The sequence below is a fragment of the Somniosus microcephalus genome, chromosome 1 (assembly GCF_052327205.1).
Source record: "Somniosus microcephalus isolate GS21.2 chromosome 1, FLI_Smic_1.0, whole genome shotgun sequence".
Classification (NCBI taxonomy): Eukaryota; Metazoa; Chordata; class Chondrichthyes; order Squaliformes; family Somniosidae; genus Somniosus; species Somniosus microcephalus.
Window position 1 is genome coordinate 215,550,155 of NC_140987.1, and position 16,747 is coordinate 215,566,901.

The 16,747-nt window shown below is 44.4% G+C and overlaps 1 protein-coding gene across 1 annotated transcript in view; it reads right to left on the reverse strand.

Annotated features, from left to right (window-relative positions):
* Positions 1–16,747, reverse strand: part of mrps27 (mitochondrial ribosomal protein S27) — a 118,525-nt gene that overhangs the window by 22,064 nt on the left and 79,714 nt on the right. The window contains exons 7-8 of the mRNA XM_085989964.1: positions 12,704–12,782; positions 2,927–3,042 (exon numbers count right to left, since the gene is read on the reverse strand). Of these exons, the coding sequence (XP_085846090.1) occupies positions 2,927–3,042; positions 12,704–12,782 (195 nt within the window). The remainder of the gene's footprint in view (positions 1–2,926; positions 3,043–12,703; positions 12,783–16,747) is intronic.

Here is a 16,747-nt window from a genome sequence, read left to right on the forward strand (position 1 = left end):
CTCTTTTGTTCTAAAATATGTCAGATTTCAGGTAACATATCTGCTGTAGTGATGATGCATTTTACATCTGAAGTATCAAATGCAATATTATAATTGATCCATAAGTGAAAGAAAGCAATAAAAATCCATCACACGTTAGAGAGAGCTTTAATGTTCCACATGATTGCCACTGAGATCTTATAAATTAGTCAGGATTAATCTGTATATACACAAGATAAAAAGTACAATCATGGTTTCGTGAAAAGAATTTTAAAAAAGAGATTTTAATTTTGATTGTGGTACTTAACACTTACTTTCACAGCATAAGTAGTCCTGGAGTAATCCGCCTAGTAATCCTTAGAGGATCGCTGTGCTATTTCAGCACCATAAATGCAAAAATTAGAACCAATAAGTGGGATTGTCATGTAAGTTTATATTAGAGCATCACGCAAAATGCATAGAAACTTGGTAACTTTAACCGTCAAGGTTGCAGGCTAGTATTTTTAAACTCGATCAACCAAGAGTTTTATCTATAACTCACGTTTAGGAATATATAGCTATTGGTAACAACCAAGCTGCCTGGGTGCAGGGTTTGGATACGCATGTGAGAATCATCTATAGAATAGTTGCTAAGATCACAATTTCCTTTTATGGAAATTTTTGCATATTCAAACTTACACACATTGAGACAATGACAATGACTTCAGGCTTGCATTCAGTGCATTAGGAATCAGCAAACAATTTACTCCAAACAATTTACTCCAAGCTGGAGTTTCATATAATTGTAAGATTCCGATCACCATCCCCCAACTGCCCTTTTGTTCTCTTGTAACTGCAATCATCTGCCATTGGCCTGAACAGAAGAAAAAGACATAGAATGACACAGAATGTACAGCACAGAAACAGGCCATTCGGCCCAACCGATCCATGCCACTGTTTACGCTCCACACGAGCCTCCTCCCAACCCTCTTCATCTAACCTTGACTAGTAATCCAGAGGCCTGGACTAACATTCTGGAGGGAAGAGTTCCACGGCAGCTGGAGTAAATTCAGTTAATTAAATAAATCTGGAATAAAAAGCTAGTATCAGTAATATGGTGACCATGAAACTGCCGGATTGTCGTAAAAACCCATCTGGTTCACTAATGTCTTTTAGGGAAGGAAATCTGCCACCGTTACGTGGTCTGGCCTATATGTGGCTCCAGACCCACAGCAATGTGGTTGACTCTTAACAGCCCTCTGAATGGCTCAGCAAGCCACTCAAAGGCAATTAGGGATGGGAAATAAATCTTCTCCTCTTCTTAGGCAGTCCCTCGGAACCGAGGATGACTTGCTTCCACACTAAAAATGAGTTCTCAGGTGACTGATGAGTCCAATGCGGGACCTACCGTCTCTGTCACAGGTGGGGCAGACGGTGGTTGAAGGGGCGGGTGGGTGGGGTGCTTGGGTTGACATGCGCTCCTTCCGCTCTTTGCGCTTGGCTTCCGCTTGCTCCCGGCGAAGAGACTTGAGGTGTTCGGCGCCTTCCTGGATGCTTCTCCTCCACTTTGTGCGGTCTTGGGCCAGGGATTCCCGGGTGTCGGTGGGGATGTTGCACTTTTTCTAAGGAGGCTTTGAGGGTGTCCTTGAAGCGTTTCCTCTGCCCACCTGGGGCTCTCTCGCCGTGTCGGAGCTCCGAGTAGAGCACTTGTTTTGAGAGTCTCGTATGGGCATGCGGACGATGTGGCCCGTCCATTGGAGCTGATCGAGCGTGGTCAAAGCTTCGATGCTGGGGATGTTGGCCTGAACGAGAACACTGATGTTGGTGTGCTTTTCCTGCCAATGGATTTGCAGAATCTTGCAGAGGCAGCATTGGTGGTACCTCTCCAGTGCTTTGAGGTGCCTGCTGTACATGGTCCATGTCTCTGAGCCATACAGGAGGGCAGGTATCACTGCTGCTCTGTAGACCATGAGTTTGGTGCTGGGTTTGAGGTCCTGGTCTTCAAACACTCTCTTCCTCAGGGGACCGAAGGCTGCACTGGCACACTGAAGGTGGTGTTGGACTTCGTCATCGACGTCTGCCCTTGTTGACAGTAGGCTCCCGAGGTATGGAAAGTGGTCCACGTTGTCCAAGGCCTCGTCATGGATTTTGATAATCGGGGAGCAGTACTGTATGGTGGGAGAAGGTTGGTAGAGGACTTTTGTCTTATGGATGTTTAGTGTAAGGCCCATGCTCGCGTATGCTTCGGTGAAGATGTTGACGATGGTTTGGAGTTCGACCTCAGAGTATACTGTAATTCAATGACAGAGGATGGGAAGACCTTGGATTTGGACTGGAGGCGACGGAGGTTGAACAGTTTCCCATTTGTTCTGTAGATTAGCTCCACTCCAGCGGGGAGCTTACGGAGGGTGAGATGGAGCATTGCAGCCAGGAAGATCGAGAAGAGCGTTGGTGCGATGACACAGACTTGCTTGACCTCGGTCAGTACGTGAATTGGGTCTGTGGTGGATCCGTTGGTCGGGATCACGGCTTGCATGTCGTCGTGAAGCAGGTGGAGGATGGTGACAAACTTTTGAGGGCAGCCGAATTGGAGGAGGACACTCCATAATCCCTCGCAGTTGATGGTGTTGCCTTGTCAGCGATGCCCACATCCCATGAACGAATAAAAAAATATATAACCTTCTATTCTTTTCTCCCTCATATGCTTCTCTTACTTCCCCTTGAATGCATTATCTTCCCCTTAAATGCATAAATACTGAAGATATACTGAAGGTTTAATGCTCCTTCACATGTCAGCCAAAATATGGTTAACTAATGAAAGTGCAGACACATGCGGAATTCAAATCGGCTTCTCAGGGAGAAAATAAATTCCTTTGCAACTTGTCACCATAAGTCAACTACTGAACCAGAGCTAGGATGTGTGTTTCATAACAATGACACTATTGAGAAAATCTACGTATTTTTTTACCTTCAGTTCTGGCTTACTATGTAGATATTTATGTAGAACATAGAGAGAAAGAAGCTGTGTACATTGCTCATCAAACACTTCTTGTAGCATCACTTCACTGACAACAGCTAGTGCATCTGGAAAGAGAATAACAGTTTCACGTGTCATCCTCATAGTCAATGTAGAAACAAAATATTTTTAATTAAGGCAAACCCCATTTCTCCTACATATTATTTATTGCACAAACACCCTTTCTCCTTCTAAGTGTGTACAAAATTATAAATCTATTGTACAATCATTAAAAATGAAAGTAATCACAACAATGGAGCAGAGAACCATGACCTCAGTTACACAGCCTGCCTTAAGAAGGGCCTCACATCATAGTTAACATCATTGGTTTGACAGATTTTTGTATGAATGAAACTGATTGCAGCACACGGTGGAGGTGAAGACATGCCTCAGTTCCATAAAAATCAGTGCATCTACTTACTGAGCCACTGGGGAGAGATTTCATCCTTCTTGTTAATTAAATGCTGAAACTGTCAGACAGCTCACTGTTGTGTATCCCAAGCCTTTCTCACTCCCCAAACACAAATCTTAATGAACATTTAACTTTCTCTTTGTTTGAAGGTGCATTTCGCAACTATACTGAATGGTCGCAGCACTTGGAAGAGACAGCTAACCATGGGAAAAAAAGATTGAAGTGATCTAGGTTAGTTGGAAGGGAGGATCATCATTAGCCATACTGAATCAATTTTTTAGGTGAAATTGAAAAAAACCTTCTTCCCCTCCAGAAAACAGTGAGTTGTGATAAATGGCTGTTTTTCAGACTGGAGGATGGTCGACAGTGGTGTTCCCCAAAGGTCAGTGCTGGGGCCACTGCTTTTTTTGATATATATATATATATAAATAAATGACCTGGATATTGGAATACAGAGTAGAATTTCTAAATTTGCCAATGACACCAAACTTGGGGGTGTGGCAAACTGTGATGATGATACTAATCAACTGCAACAGGACATAGAAAGGCTAGCAGAATGGGCAGACAAGTGGCAGATGGAATTTAATACAGAGAAATGTGAGGTGATGCATTTTGGCAGAAGGAACAGGGAGAGGCAATATGCACTTAATGGCACAGTTTTAAAGAGTGTGCAGGGACAGAGGGACCTGGGAGTTAATGTGCATAGATCCCTGAAGGTGGCAGGACATATTGAGAGAGTGTGGTTAACAAAGCATATGGGCTCTTGGGCTTCATAAATAGAGGTATTGAGTACAAAAGTAGAGAAGTTATGCTGAACCTTTATAAAGTGCTGGTTAGGCCACAACTGGAGTATTACGTCCAGTTCTGGTCACCACACTTTAGGAAGGATGTGAAGGCCCTTGAGAGGTTGCAGAGGAGATTTACCAGAATGGTTCCGGGGATGGGGGATCTTAGCTACAAGGACAGATTGGAGAAGCTGGATTTGTTTTCATTAGAGCAAAGGAGGTTGAGGGGTGATTTGATAGAGGTGTACAAGATTATGATGGATTTGGATAGGCTAGACGGGGAAAGGCTGTTCCCACTAGTTGATGGTACAAGGACTAGGGGACACAGATTTCAGGTTTTGGGCAAGAGATACAGGGGGGATGTGAGGAAAAACTTTTTTACGCAGCGAGTGGTGAGGACCTGGAACTTGCTGTCGACAGAAGTGGTGGAAGTGGACACACTCAATGTTTTCAAGGGGAGACTGGATAGGCACTTGAGGGAAATAAACTTGCAGGTCTACGGGGATAGAGCGGGGGAATGGGACTGACTGGATTGCTCTGCAGAGAGCCGCACGGACTCGATGGGCCGAATGCCCTCCTTCTGTGCCATTATGACTCTATGACTCCTGATGTACTCCAACTAATGTATCAAGCTTGGTTGGCCAAAAGGGTGGATGGATGGGTGGCTTGCTTTCAGCCTCTATATATTCGAATATACAAAATTGACGGGCAGGAAAAGACCAGCTGGTCCATCAAGCCTGCCCTATACACCATGATGGCCGGAGTATATCACTCAATAACCAATGGCTAGGACATTGACAGTGGGTGAGGGTGACTTTTCCATCCGTATAGGAAAACACCTGTGGTGCAAAATTTGGATCCATAGCATCCGTTTTTTGAGTGCTACGAGTGTCCTTAGAGGTCCAAAATAGGCCCGCAAACTTCTGGTGCGAGTCGCGTCGGACGCCATACTGGTGAGTGCGTTAGCACATGCACAGTGAGAATCCGCCGAATGTATGCAGAGTAGGTAGATCATGACGTCAATCAGCGTGTAATGCTGATTTGAATCCAGCGCTGCCATTTTGGAGCTCAATGTCCTCCCTTAACTTCGCACAGCTGAACACGCATTCAGCAGCAGGAAGGACCCTCACACCAGCGCTATTTAAAGGGATCATCACCTATTTACAGGTTAGTTGCTGCTTTCTTCTGGCTGTTGCTATGATTCTACAAGTGTTTGGTGCTTTCTATAGTTGTTTCAAGTTGCAAAAGTCTACAGGGAGTGGTGTGGCAAGTGAAAGACTTTTTGCTGACTTCAAGGTTTCTGCACAAACCACTTGCTGACAGACATGGGTGCACCAGTAGGCATTCCCCTTGGAATGCAGCATGACTTGGAGAATGAACAGAGGCACGCAGAGCAGGACAAACTGCTAGAAGAGGGAGGAGGAGGGGGAGAAGGGCTCTCAGCAGGAGGCCATATCCGCCCAGGGTGTTCAGGGAGCAATTCTCCTACCTGAACCTCAGCGAGGAACAGTGTGTGAGACATCTGCGCTTCAGTAACAACGTCCTCACTGAAATCTGCTACCTGCTGCAGCCACAGCTGTAACCTCAGAGCAGGGCAAGGATAGCAATGGCCGTGAAGGTATCCGTGGCAATGAACTTTTATGCATCGGGCTCCTTCCAGGCTGGAGCTGGGGATATTTGCAACATCTCGCAGTTTACTGTCCACTGTTGCGTAAGGGAGGTCACTGAGGCTCTCTATTCGAAGAGAGCTGAATACATTTCATTGTCTTGCCAGTGAGCAGCAGGCACAGCGAGCACACAACTTCACTATGATTGCAGGCTTACCCATGGTGCAGGGTGCCATTGACTGCACGCATGTCGCTTTGCAGGCGCCGCATGTCAACTCTGCCATGTACCGCAACCGAAAAGGATTCCACTCCCTCAATGTCCAGCTGGTGTGTGACCATAAGCAGCGAGTCATGCAGGTCAATGCCCGGTATCCTGGCAGCAGTCATGATCCTTCACTCTGTGGCAGTCCGCTGTGCCTTCTGCATTTGCGCCACCCTGCCAAACCAAAGGGTGGCTACTGGGCTACCCACTGACGACATGGTTCATGACTCTGATGCGCAACCCATGCACACGTGGGCAGCATGCATACAATGAAAGCCACGCTGGCACACAAAATGTGATAGAGCAGACCATTGGCGTGATGTAACAACATGTCCGCTGCCTGGACTGCTCTGGAGGAGCCCTGGAGTACTCGGCAGAGCGGGTGTCAAGATTCATGGTGGTCTGCTGCATCAACCTCGCCATCATGAGGGCACAGCTCTTGCCACCAGCTATACTGTGACGAGCTGAGGAATAGGATGAGGAAGAGGAGGAGGAAGAGGATTTTATAAATGAAATCATGCCATATTGCATACAAATGTAAACTAATCACCCTTGTGCATTCCCTTAGTGCCCGTCTTCCGTGTGCCTTTCCCTGTCCGAGTGCTCCTACACAGTGCTACATCAGCCGCTGCAGCATGGCTGGTGAAAGGCTTTCAGTATGGGAGACTGCAGATGGCCTTGGAGGATGACCTCAAGCAGCTCTGGGCCTAAAAGGCCCGTTGCGCACTGCACCATCTCGGCATAGGCGGCAGCAGTCTATGCTGGCTGACTGACGGGCAACAGCAAGGTCACTGGCAGAGTGGCAGTGGTGGAAGGATGAATGCGGTCATCCTGAGAGAGGACAGCAGGTTCGTGCTCCACGGAGCCACTGCCACTCCCCCGAGGAGGATCCTCAGCAATCCTAGTAATCTGTTAGAGCACAAATTGCTGGACTGCTGTGAGGGCCTGCAAGCCCCTTTGCACACTAGAATCCAGAGACATGACGGCAGCAGTCTGAGCTTGCATGGCAGTAGTCTGAGTTTTCACTGCATCACTCAGACGTTGGGTGGCTGCTGCGTGTGCTGCAATGCAAGCTGAGACATCGGCCATCAGACGCTGTTTCGTGGTTGGGTCCACAAGTGTGCTAATGGAGTTGGCCACCACTTCCATGCTGGAAAGGATGGGCTGCAAGCTCTGCGCAAAGCCCTGTGAATGTTGGTGCCAGACTCCTCCATGCTCCTCGACATTGCACGTAGACTTTCTGGAAGCATTTCATTGTGCATACCCATCAGCCTTCTTCTGTAGCCTGCCCCATCAAAGTGCTCATCTGAGTCCTTTGCAGCAGAACTCGTGTGCGACCTCACCCTCCGGCGATAGTATATTTGGATTTCCAAAAGGCATTCGATAAGGTGCCACAAAAAAGGTTGTTATGCAAGTTAAGTGCTCATGGGTTTGGGGGTAATATATTAGCATGGACGGAGGATTGGTTAACAGATAGAAAACAGAGAGCGGGTTGGCAGGCTTATTTAATTAGTGGGGTGCCGCAAGGATCAGTGCTTGGGCCTCAGCTATATACAAGCTATATCAATTACTTAGATGAAGAGTCCGAGTAAAATGTATCCAAGTTTGCTGATGAGACAAAGCTAGGTGATAAAGTAAGCTGTGAGGAGAACACAAAGAGCCTGCAAAGGGATATAGACAGGTTAAGTGAGTGGGCAATAAAGTGGCAGATGGAGTATAATGTGGAGAAATGTGAGGTTATTCACCTTGGTAGGAAGAATAGAAAAACAGAATATTTTTTAAATGGTGAGAAAATATTAAATGCTGGTGTTCAGAGAGATTTAGGTGTCCTCGTACAGGAAACACAGAGTTAGCATGCAGGTACAGCAAGCAATTAGGAAGACAAATGGCCTGTTGGCCTTTATTGGAGTAGAAGAGTAAGGAAGTCTCGCTCCAATTGTACAGGGCCTTGGTGAGACGACTCCTGGAGTACTGTGCACAGTTTTGGTCTCCTTATCTGAGAAAGGATATTCTTGCCTTAGAGGCGGTGCAACGAAGGTTCACTAGATTGATCCCTGGGATGAGAGGGTTGTCCTATGAGGAGAGATTGAGTAGAATGGGTCTATACTCTCTGGAGTTTAGAAGAATGAGAGGTGATCTCATTGAAACATAAGATTCTGAGGGGGATTGACAGGGTAGATGCTGAGAGGTTGTTTCCCCTGGCTGGAGAGTCTAGAACTAGAGGGCATAGTCTCAAGATAAGGGGTCGGCCATTTAAGACTGAGATAAGGAGGAATTTCTTCACTCAGAGGGTTGGGAATCTTTGGAATTCTTTATCTCAGATGGCTGTGGATGATCAGTCGTTGAGTATATTGAAGACAGAGATCGATAGATTTTTGGACTCTAGGGAAATCAAGGGATATGGGGATATTCGTAATAAGGTGGATGAATTAGCTGCGCAAATAGATGTAAACGGATATGATATAATTGGGATTACGGAGTCATGGCTCCAGGGTGACCAAGGCTGGGAATTCAACATCCAGGGGTATTCAATATTCAGGAAAGACAGGCGAAAAGGAGGTGGGGAAGCATTGCTGGTTAAAGAGGAGATTTAACACAATACTAAGGAAGGATGTTAGCTCTGATGATGTGGAATCTGTATGGGTAGAGCTGAGAAATACCAAGAGGCAGAAAACATTAGTGGGAGTGCTTTATAGACCTCCAAACAGTAATGCGGAGGTCGGGGATGGCATTAAACGGGAAATTAGAGATGCGTACAATAAGGGCACAGCAGTTATCATGGGTGACTTTAATCTACATATAGATTGGGCTAGCCAAATTAGTAACAATACTGTGGAGGAGGAATTCCGAGAGTGTATACGGGATGGTTTCCTGGACCAATATGTTGAGGAACCAACTAGAAATCAGGCCATCTTAGACTGGGTATTATGAAATGAGAAAGGATTAATTAGCAATCTTGTTGTGCGAGGCCCCTTGGGGAGGTGCGATCATAATATGGTAGAATTCTTCATTAAGATGGCGAGTGAAGTAGTTGACTCAGAGACTAGAGTCCTGAATTTAAATAAAGGAAACTATGATGGTATGAGGCGTGAGTTGGCTAGGATGGATTGGGGAATGTTACTTAAAGGGTTGACGGTGGACAGGCAATGGCTAACATTTAAAGGTCGCATGGATAAACTACAGAATTTGTTCATCACTGTTTGGCATAAAAATAAAACAAAAAAGATGACTCAACTGTGGCTAACAAGGGAAATTAGGGATAGCATAAGATCCAAGGAGAGGACATATAATTTAGCCAGAAAAAGCAGTAAACTTGAGGATTGGGAGCAGTTTAGGATTCAGCAAAGGAGGACAAAGGAATTAATTAAGAGGGGGGAAATAGAGTATGAGAGTAAGCTTGCAGGGAACATAAAAACTGACTGTAAAAGCTTCTATAGATATGTGAAGAGAAAAAGATTGGTGAAGTCTAGCGTAGGTCCCTTGCAGTCAGAAACAGGAGAATTTATAATGGGGAACAAAGAAATGGCTGACCAATTAAATACATACTTTGGTTCTGTCTTCACAAAGGAGGACACAAATAACCTCCCAGAGATGTCGGGGAACATAGGGTCTAATGAGAGGGAGGAACTGAATGAAATCAGTATCTGTAGGGAAATGGTGTTAGGGAAATTGATGGGGTTGAAGGCCGATAAATCCCCAGGGCCTGGTAATTTACATCCTAGGGTACTTAAGGAAGTGGCCCGAGAAATAGTAGATGCATTACTGGTCATCTTCCAAAATTCTATAGACTCTGGAACAGTCCCCATGGATTGGAGGGTAGCTAATGTAACCCCACTATTTAAAAAAGGTGGGAGAGAGAAAATGGGGAATTATAGACCGGTAAGCCTGACATCGGTAGTGGGGAAAATGCTAGAGTCCATTATAAAAGATGTAATAGCAGAGCAGTTGGAAAACAGTGACAGGATCGGACAAAGTCAACATGGATTTACAAAAGGTAATCATGCTTGACTAATCTACTGGAATTTTTTGAGGATGTACCTGATAGAATAGATAAGGGAGAACCAGTGGATGTGGTGTATTTGGACTTTCAGAAGGCTTTCGATAAGGTCCCGCATAAGAGATTAGCGTGTAAAGTTAAAGCACATGGGATTGGGGGTAAGGTACTGACTTGGATAGAGAACTGGTTGGCAGACAGGAAGCAAAGAGTTGGAATAAACGGGTCTTTTTCCCGAGTGGCAGGCAGTGACTAGTGGAGTATCGCAGGGATCGGTGCTAGGACCCCAGTTATTCATAATATATATTAATGATCTAGACGAGGGAACTAGATGTAATATCTCCAAGTTTGCAGACGACACAAAGCTGGGTGGGCGTGTGTGCTGTGAGGAGGATGCAGAGAAACTCCAGTATGATTTCAACAGGTTGGATGATTGGGCAGATGCATGATAATGTGGATAAATGCGAGGTTATCCACTTTGGTGGCAAAAACAGGAAGGCAGATTATTATCTGAACGGCAATAGATTGGGAAAAGGGGAAGTGCAACGATTCCTGGGTGTCCTTGTGCACCAGTCGCTGAAGGTAAGCATGCAGGTGTAGCAGGCGGTTAAGAAGGCAAACGGTATGTTGGCCTTCATAGCGAGAGGATTCGATTACAGGAGCAAGGATGTCTTGCTGCAGTTATACAGGGCCTTGGTGAGGCTACACCTTGAGTATTGTGTGCAGTTTTGGTCACCTTATCTGAGGAAGGATGTTCTTGCCATGGAGGGTGTGCAGCGAAGATTCACCAGACTGATACCTGGGATGGCAGGAATGACGTATGAAGAGAGATTGTGTTGATTGGGCTTGTATTCGCTAGAGTTTAGAAGAATGAGAGGGGATCTCATTGAAACTCATAAAATTCTAACATGACTAGACAGACTAGATGCAGGAAGGATGTTCCCAATGGCGGGGGAGTCCAGAACCAGGGGTCACAGTCTAAGGATAAGGGGTAAGCCATTTAGGACTGAGATGAGGAGGAATTTCTTCACCCAGAGTGGTGAACTTGTGGAATTCTCTACCACAGAAGGCAGTTGAGGCCAATTCATTAAATATATTCAAGAAGAAGTTAGATATATTTCTTAAGGCTAAAGGGATCAAGGGATATGGGGAGAAAGCAGGGATAGGGTACTGAGTTTGGATAATCAGCCATGATCTCATTAAATGGTGGAACAAGCTCGAGGGGCCGAATGGCCTCTCCTGCTCCTATCTTCTATGTTTCTATAGTGCAGGAAAGTGAAGTTGAGGTCGAAGATCAGCCATGATGTTATTGAATGGCGGAACAGGCTCACGGGGCACTGTGGCCTATTCCTGTTCCTAACTCTTATGTTCTTATGTCATGGTTGAATAGCTGGCAGTGGGTGCAAGTTGTGAGATGTGGGTGTGAGGCTTGCAGCAGTGCTAAGTGTGTGAGGGTGAGCTGAAGCTATGAATGTTAGGTATGAGTCCTGATTGATAGAGATTGTTGGTAGGTGAGCGATGGGATTGTGGTGCATTGTGCAGTTGATGAGGCTAATGGTGCAGTTGATGTGATATGGCATTTGAAGATGCATTCATTGAAACATAGAAACATAGAAGATAGGAGCAGGAGTAGGCCATTCGGCCCTTCGAGCCTGCTCCGCCATTTAACGAGATCATGGCTGATCATCCAAACCCTAGCACCCGGTCCCTACACCGACAGCCATCCCACCCAAGCCCTATCCCCGTAACCTTGACCACTTGTATAAGGTTATTGAATTTTTTATGGCACTGCATCCAGGTCCTCGGGGCTTGACTCCTGGCATTGAACACCATGGCTATCTGGTCCCATTGCCTTCTGAGCATGTGTCTGGAGGACCCCCTGGCCTCCTGTGGATACAGCACATCTCTCCTCATTTCCACCTCCTCCACCAAGGTCTCCAGTGCAGCGCGGAAAACCTTGGCGAACGCGCTCTCCCATGTTGTGCTATTATTGAATGTTTCCCAGGTCAGAATCAGTTGTACAACGACTTCCACCACCTGCTCCAGCCACAATGCACCTCCCCTTTAAGTAGCTTTAAGTGGTGCTAACCTCACGATTTTGGGCCCCTGCTGATGCATGCAGCCAATCAACAGTGCGGTTAGCGCTCGCTGCACATTACAATCATGGCAATGAGCAGGCAGCATGAAGTTCGCATGCTGCCTGTATCACATTGAACGGGCGTGGGTTAATCGCGCATCGCGATCCCTGTGCCCGTTTTCGGGGGCTATTGAATGTAGCCCCCTTGGTCTCCACATGGGGCCTTCTAATGACGGTGCAGCTGAAGCCAGTAAAGTAATGTGTAGGTAACCAAGGATGGAAAGCTACATCCTCTCACTCCATGGCAGCGCATATTGACGGTCAAAATGCACTGCATTGCCATTAGCAAACTGACATTTAATAATTACTAGCACATATGGCATCATCAAACTAAAGAGATTTTAATGACAGGAATCTTACATAACATTAAATGTATATATGGTTTATATGCCCAAAGACAGACTTTTAGCACACTTATAACCTTTATACAATGAACAATATGGAGATAAAAGACAGGCAGTGTTTTTCCCTCAAAGCAGAAAATTGTTTTAAATATACAAACTATAGTCAGACAATTCACTTCCTCACTTACTTGTAATGTCTTCCTCCTTAATGAAAGAGTCCATTAGTAGATTAAATGTGAAGTTATCTGGAAAAATTCCATATTGCACCTGCAAAAGGATTTGAAAATTACAGATCTAAAAGAGGAAAATAAAATCTCCAACACCTAAATCAAAGGAGTCTTCTAAAATATAACTTTTATACAACATTTCCTTTTGATTTAATACAAGCTGCACTAGAATACTAAATCACCTAGACTCAACCAGTGTACCTCTTGCCCAAGATTCACCACGACTGCTGGTCTCATTTGCAAAGCAACTTAATTTAGTACTGCACTGGCAATAAACAGGCTTATAGTCTCTATTCCTAAATCGTGTTCACTTAAAAATGTAGTGCCACCTCCTCACCATTTTGATCCCTGCAGGGAAAATCTAAAATTGTCAATTTATGTGGGTATACCATCTGATCATGTGTAGTGATTTAGATTTTTTTTCTCTTAAAATTACATAGAGGAAAATACTTTGTTGGGCTGGCCCACTCAGCCTGTGTGTCTCAAACAACACTGGGGCCTCTCTCTAGTAGTAGTGTAGTAGTGCAATAAAATAAATGAAGCATCCATTTTTTCAATATGCCTCAAGTCTCCTACAATCATACAAGGCAATCCTTTCAGGATGTATTGATTTATCATTAGCGAAGGATGCATACTCTGTCTTAGTACCAGACACAATGCTTTTCTAAAAAAATGATCGAGTCTGTCAAGGTCAAATTCATCAGCGAAACAACAAGCATTATATTTTTGCTAGTGAAAAATGTAACCAAACACAGTCTGGTGATAAATATTGTAATAGAAATCAATTGATCTTTCTGTAATAGGAGTCTGAATAGAAGGCAAATGATTAAACTCTAAAACATAATTTGAACAGAAGAATGAATACAAACATCAAATGTTATCATTGTTTGACAATGACACAAAGTTCTGCCAACTTCCCAATTACAAGGGGTGTGAGTGTCAATCCAAATCCGATAGTTGTTACAAAAACTTTGGGTTTTGTGCTAGATCTTCCCCCGAGTTCAGCATCACCGCTCACTCCCATAAGTGGACCTCACGTCCTCTTTGATCAGGAGTGCACCTTTTATTGCCCAATATTCAATTAAATGATAATGTCACCTGAGGATCATACATAGAAGACTTGTTGCATATTACAGAAAAGACAGGGCCAATTAACTTGGGGATAGCTAGCTTAAAAGTAAGAATTGGTGAGAATATATCTTTTTCACTTTTCATGAAATGAGGAACATAGGGAAATAACTGACATTGCCATGAAAACTATTCTATTCACTCATTTCTGTAATTATGTAAAATACGTCAATTTGTTGGTTTGCAGTCATGCCTCCTCTCACTACAGTGCTTTTCAGTTCACCTTCTGTAAAGGCAGGAGAGTGTATATGATGGCGCTGCCATCCTACATTAGCCAGTATATGGACAGATTTGTATAATGGCAAAAATCTAGGGGTCAGTAGTCTTTGGCCAAAGTGCCGCCTTCAATATCGATGTGAAGTTGTACATTTAAAGCCGAGTGTTAAGATAACAATCTGACTGCTGGCTGTTGGCGTGGCTGTAGACTGGCTATTGGCTGACTGGCTGCTCCCGGTCTCGGTTTCCCAGTCTGCTCCTGGCGGCTGCAGTCTTTCCTTCAGCTTGTTTCATTGCTGCTCTCCATTTCCTCACTTCCTCACCATGGACTGTAGGTTTGTAATTCAAGTCCCATTCTCTAAACTTGTGCTTTTTAATATAAAAATTGCTACAGTTACATTTTTCAGAAGATATAAATATGTGCTGCAGAATCTGGCTGGGCTTGCCACAGAAATCCGCTTTGGGTAGGAAGAGTGAGGAGAGGCAATATAAACTAAATGGTATCATATTAAAGGGGATGCAGGGACAGAGAAACCTGGGGGTGTACATTCACAAATCTTTGAAAGTGGCAGGACAAGTTGAAAAGGCTGTTAAAAAAGCATATGGGATCCTTGGCTTAGTAAATAGAAGAATAGAGTACAAAAGCAAGGAGTTATGCTAATCCTTTATAAAACTGTTTAGGCCACAGCTGGAGTATTGTGTTCAATTCCGGGCAGAAGAAATTTACTAGAATGGTACCAGGTATGAGCGACTTCAGTTATGTGGAGAGACTGGAGAAGCTGGGGTTGTTCTCCTTAGAGCAGAGAAGATTAAGAGGAGATTTGATAGAGGTGATCAAAATCATGAAGGATCTTGATAGAGTAAATAAGGAGACACCGTATCCAGTGGCAGAAGGGTCGGTAACCAGAGGACACAGACTTAAGGTGATTGGCAAAAGAACCAGAGGTAACATGAGGAAACTTTTTTTTTCCACACAGCGAGTTGCTATGATCTGGAAGGCACTGCCTGAAAGGCTGGCGGAAGCCGATTCAATAGTAACATTCAAAAGGGAATTAGATAAATACATGAAGGAAAAAAATGTATAGGGCTATGGGGAATGAGCAGGGGAGTGGGATTAATTGAATAGCTCTTTCAAAGAGCTGGCACAGGCACGATGGGCTGAATGGCTTTCTTCTGTGCTGTACCATTATATGATTCTATGGGTGCTGCAGATGTCTAGCGACCCGAATTATTGCTGTATCATCAATATTTACTTTCAGTCCCTGAGCAGCCATGCTGATAAAGAGACCGGGATAGTTTAGGGAAACAAGAGTTTCCCTTAACCTGCTGTCAGTTTAAGAGTTAAACAACCTATAATAGTTATTAAAACTAAATTTATATTTTTTAATTAATAGATGCACCGTATAGTGGAAAACAGACTCTGGATTCCAGGTTCTTGTTGAGAATTCTCCCTATATTTTAAATTCTAGTTATTGAATCTGTGTCAGAAATTCTATTAGCATGGCAAAAAGACAGTACGCCAATCTAGTGCAAAAACAGCTAGCTATAACAATCCACTACTGTGAACACACTACCTCACTCCAGCACTCAGGGTAATCCACTGACGTTACTGCATAGCAGTTCATGGTAATTTGGAAAAAGAGATTAAAACTGACGCTGGAAAACATCTGTTTCACATATCAGTATTATAGTTAGTCATCATGATAAAGTTAAATCATACTTAAATCGTCTAAATGAAAAGGTTGTGACCACAAAGCATGCAATAGTGTATATTTGGGTCTAGAACAAAATTCATTAGAAGATAAATGGCCTGGTTTAAAAAAATGAAAATATAAGCTCAGCACTTGGGAGAAATAAATTTGAATATATTGCAGATATAGGGCCGGATCTTGCTGGAAAAGTAACGGCGTGTTAACGACACACGCCGTTATTAATGCGCAAATTGGCCAGCAATTCCAGGGGATGAAGAGATACATTCGCTGTGAGTTGCGAATCTCCAGAACCTGCTGGTCGAGTCACCCCGCTCTGGCATTTGCTTCACTCAAATGGCATCTCGCCCTTAGCCTCCCTGTTATTTTTAAGAACTTGCTGGATTTGCACATTAATTGTCCACTAAACTCACCACACAAACTCAAGTCTGGAAATTAACAGCATAAGTAATAAGATAATTGTTAATACAATGGCAATCAACCTCTCTGGCCCAGAAATTTAACAATTTAAACTGTTGCATGTAATTTCTGCAGGTAGTAAATTTTTTTTCTCCTTATTCGTTCCTGGGATGTGGACATTGCTGGCAAGGCCAGCATTTATTGCCCATCCCTCATTGCCCTTGAGAAGGTGGTGGTGATCCGCTTTCTTGAACTGCTGCAGTCAGTGTGGTGAAGGTACTCCCACAGTGCTGTTAGGTAGGGAGTTCCAGGATTTTGACCCAGTGACGATGAAGGAACGGCAAAATATTTCCAAGTCAGGATGGTGTGTGACTTGGAGGGGAACCTGGAGGTGGTGATGTTCCCATGCGCCTGCTGCCCTTGTCCTTGTAGGTGGAAGAGGTCGCGGGTTTGGGAGGTGCTGCTGAAGAAGCCTTGGCAAGTAGCTGCAGTGCATCTTGTAGATGGCACACACTGCAGCCATGGTGCACCGGTGGTGGAGGGAGTGAATGTT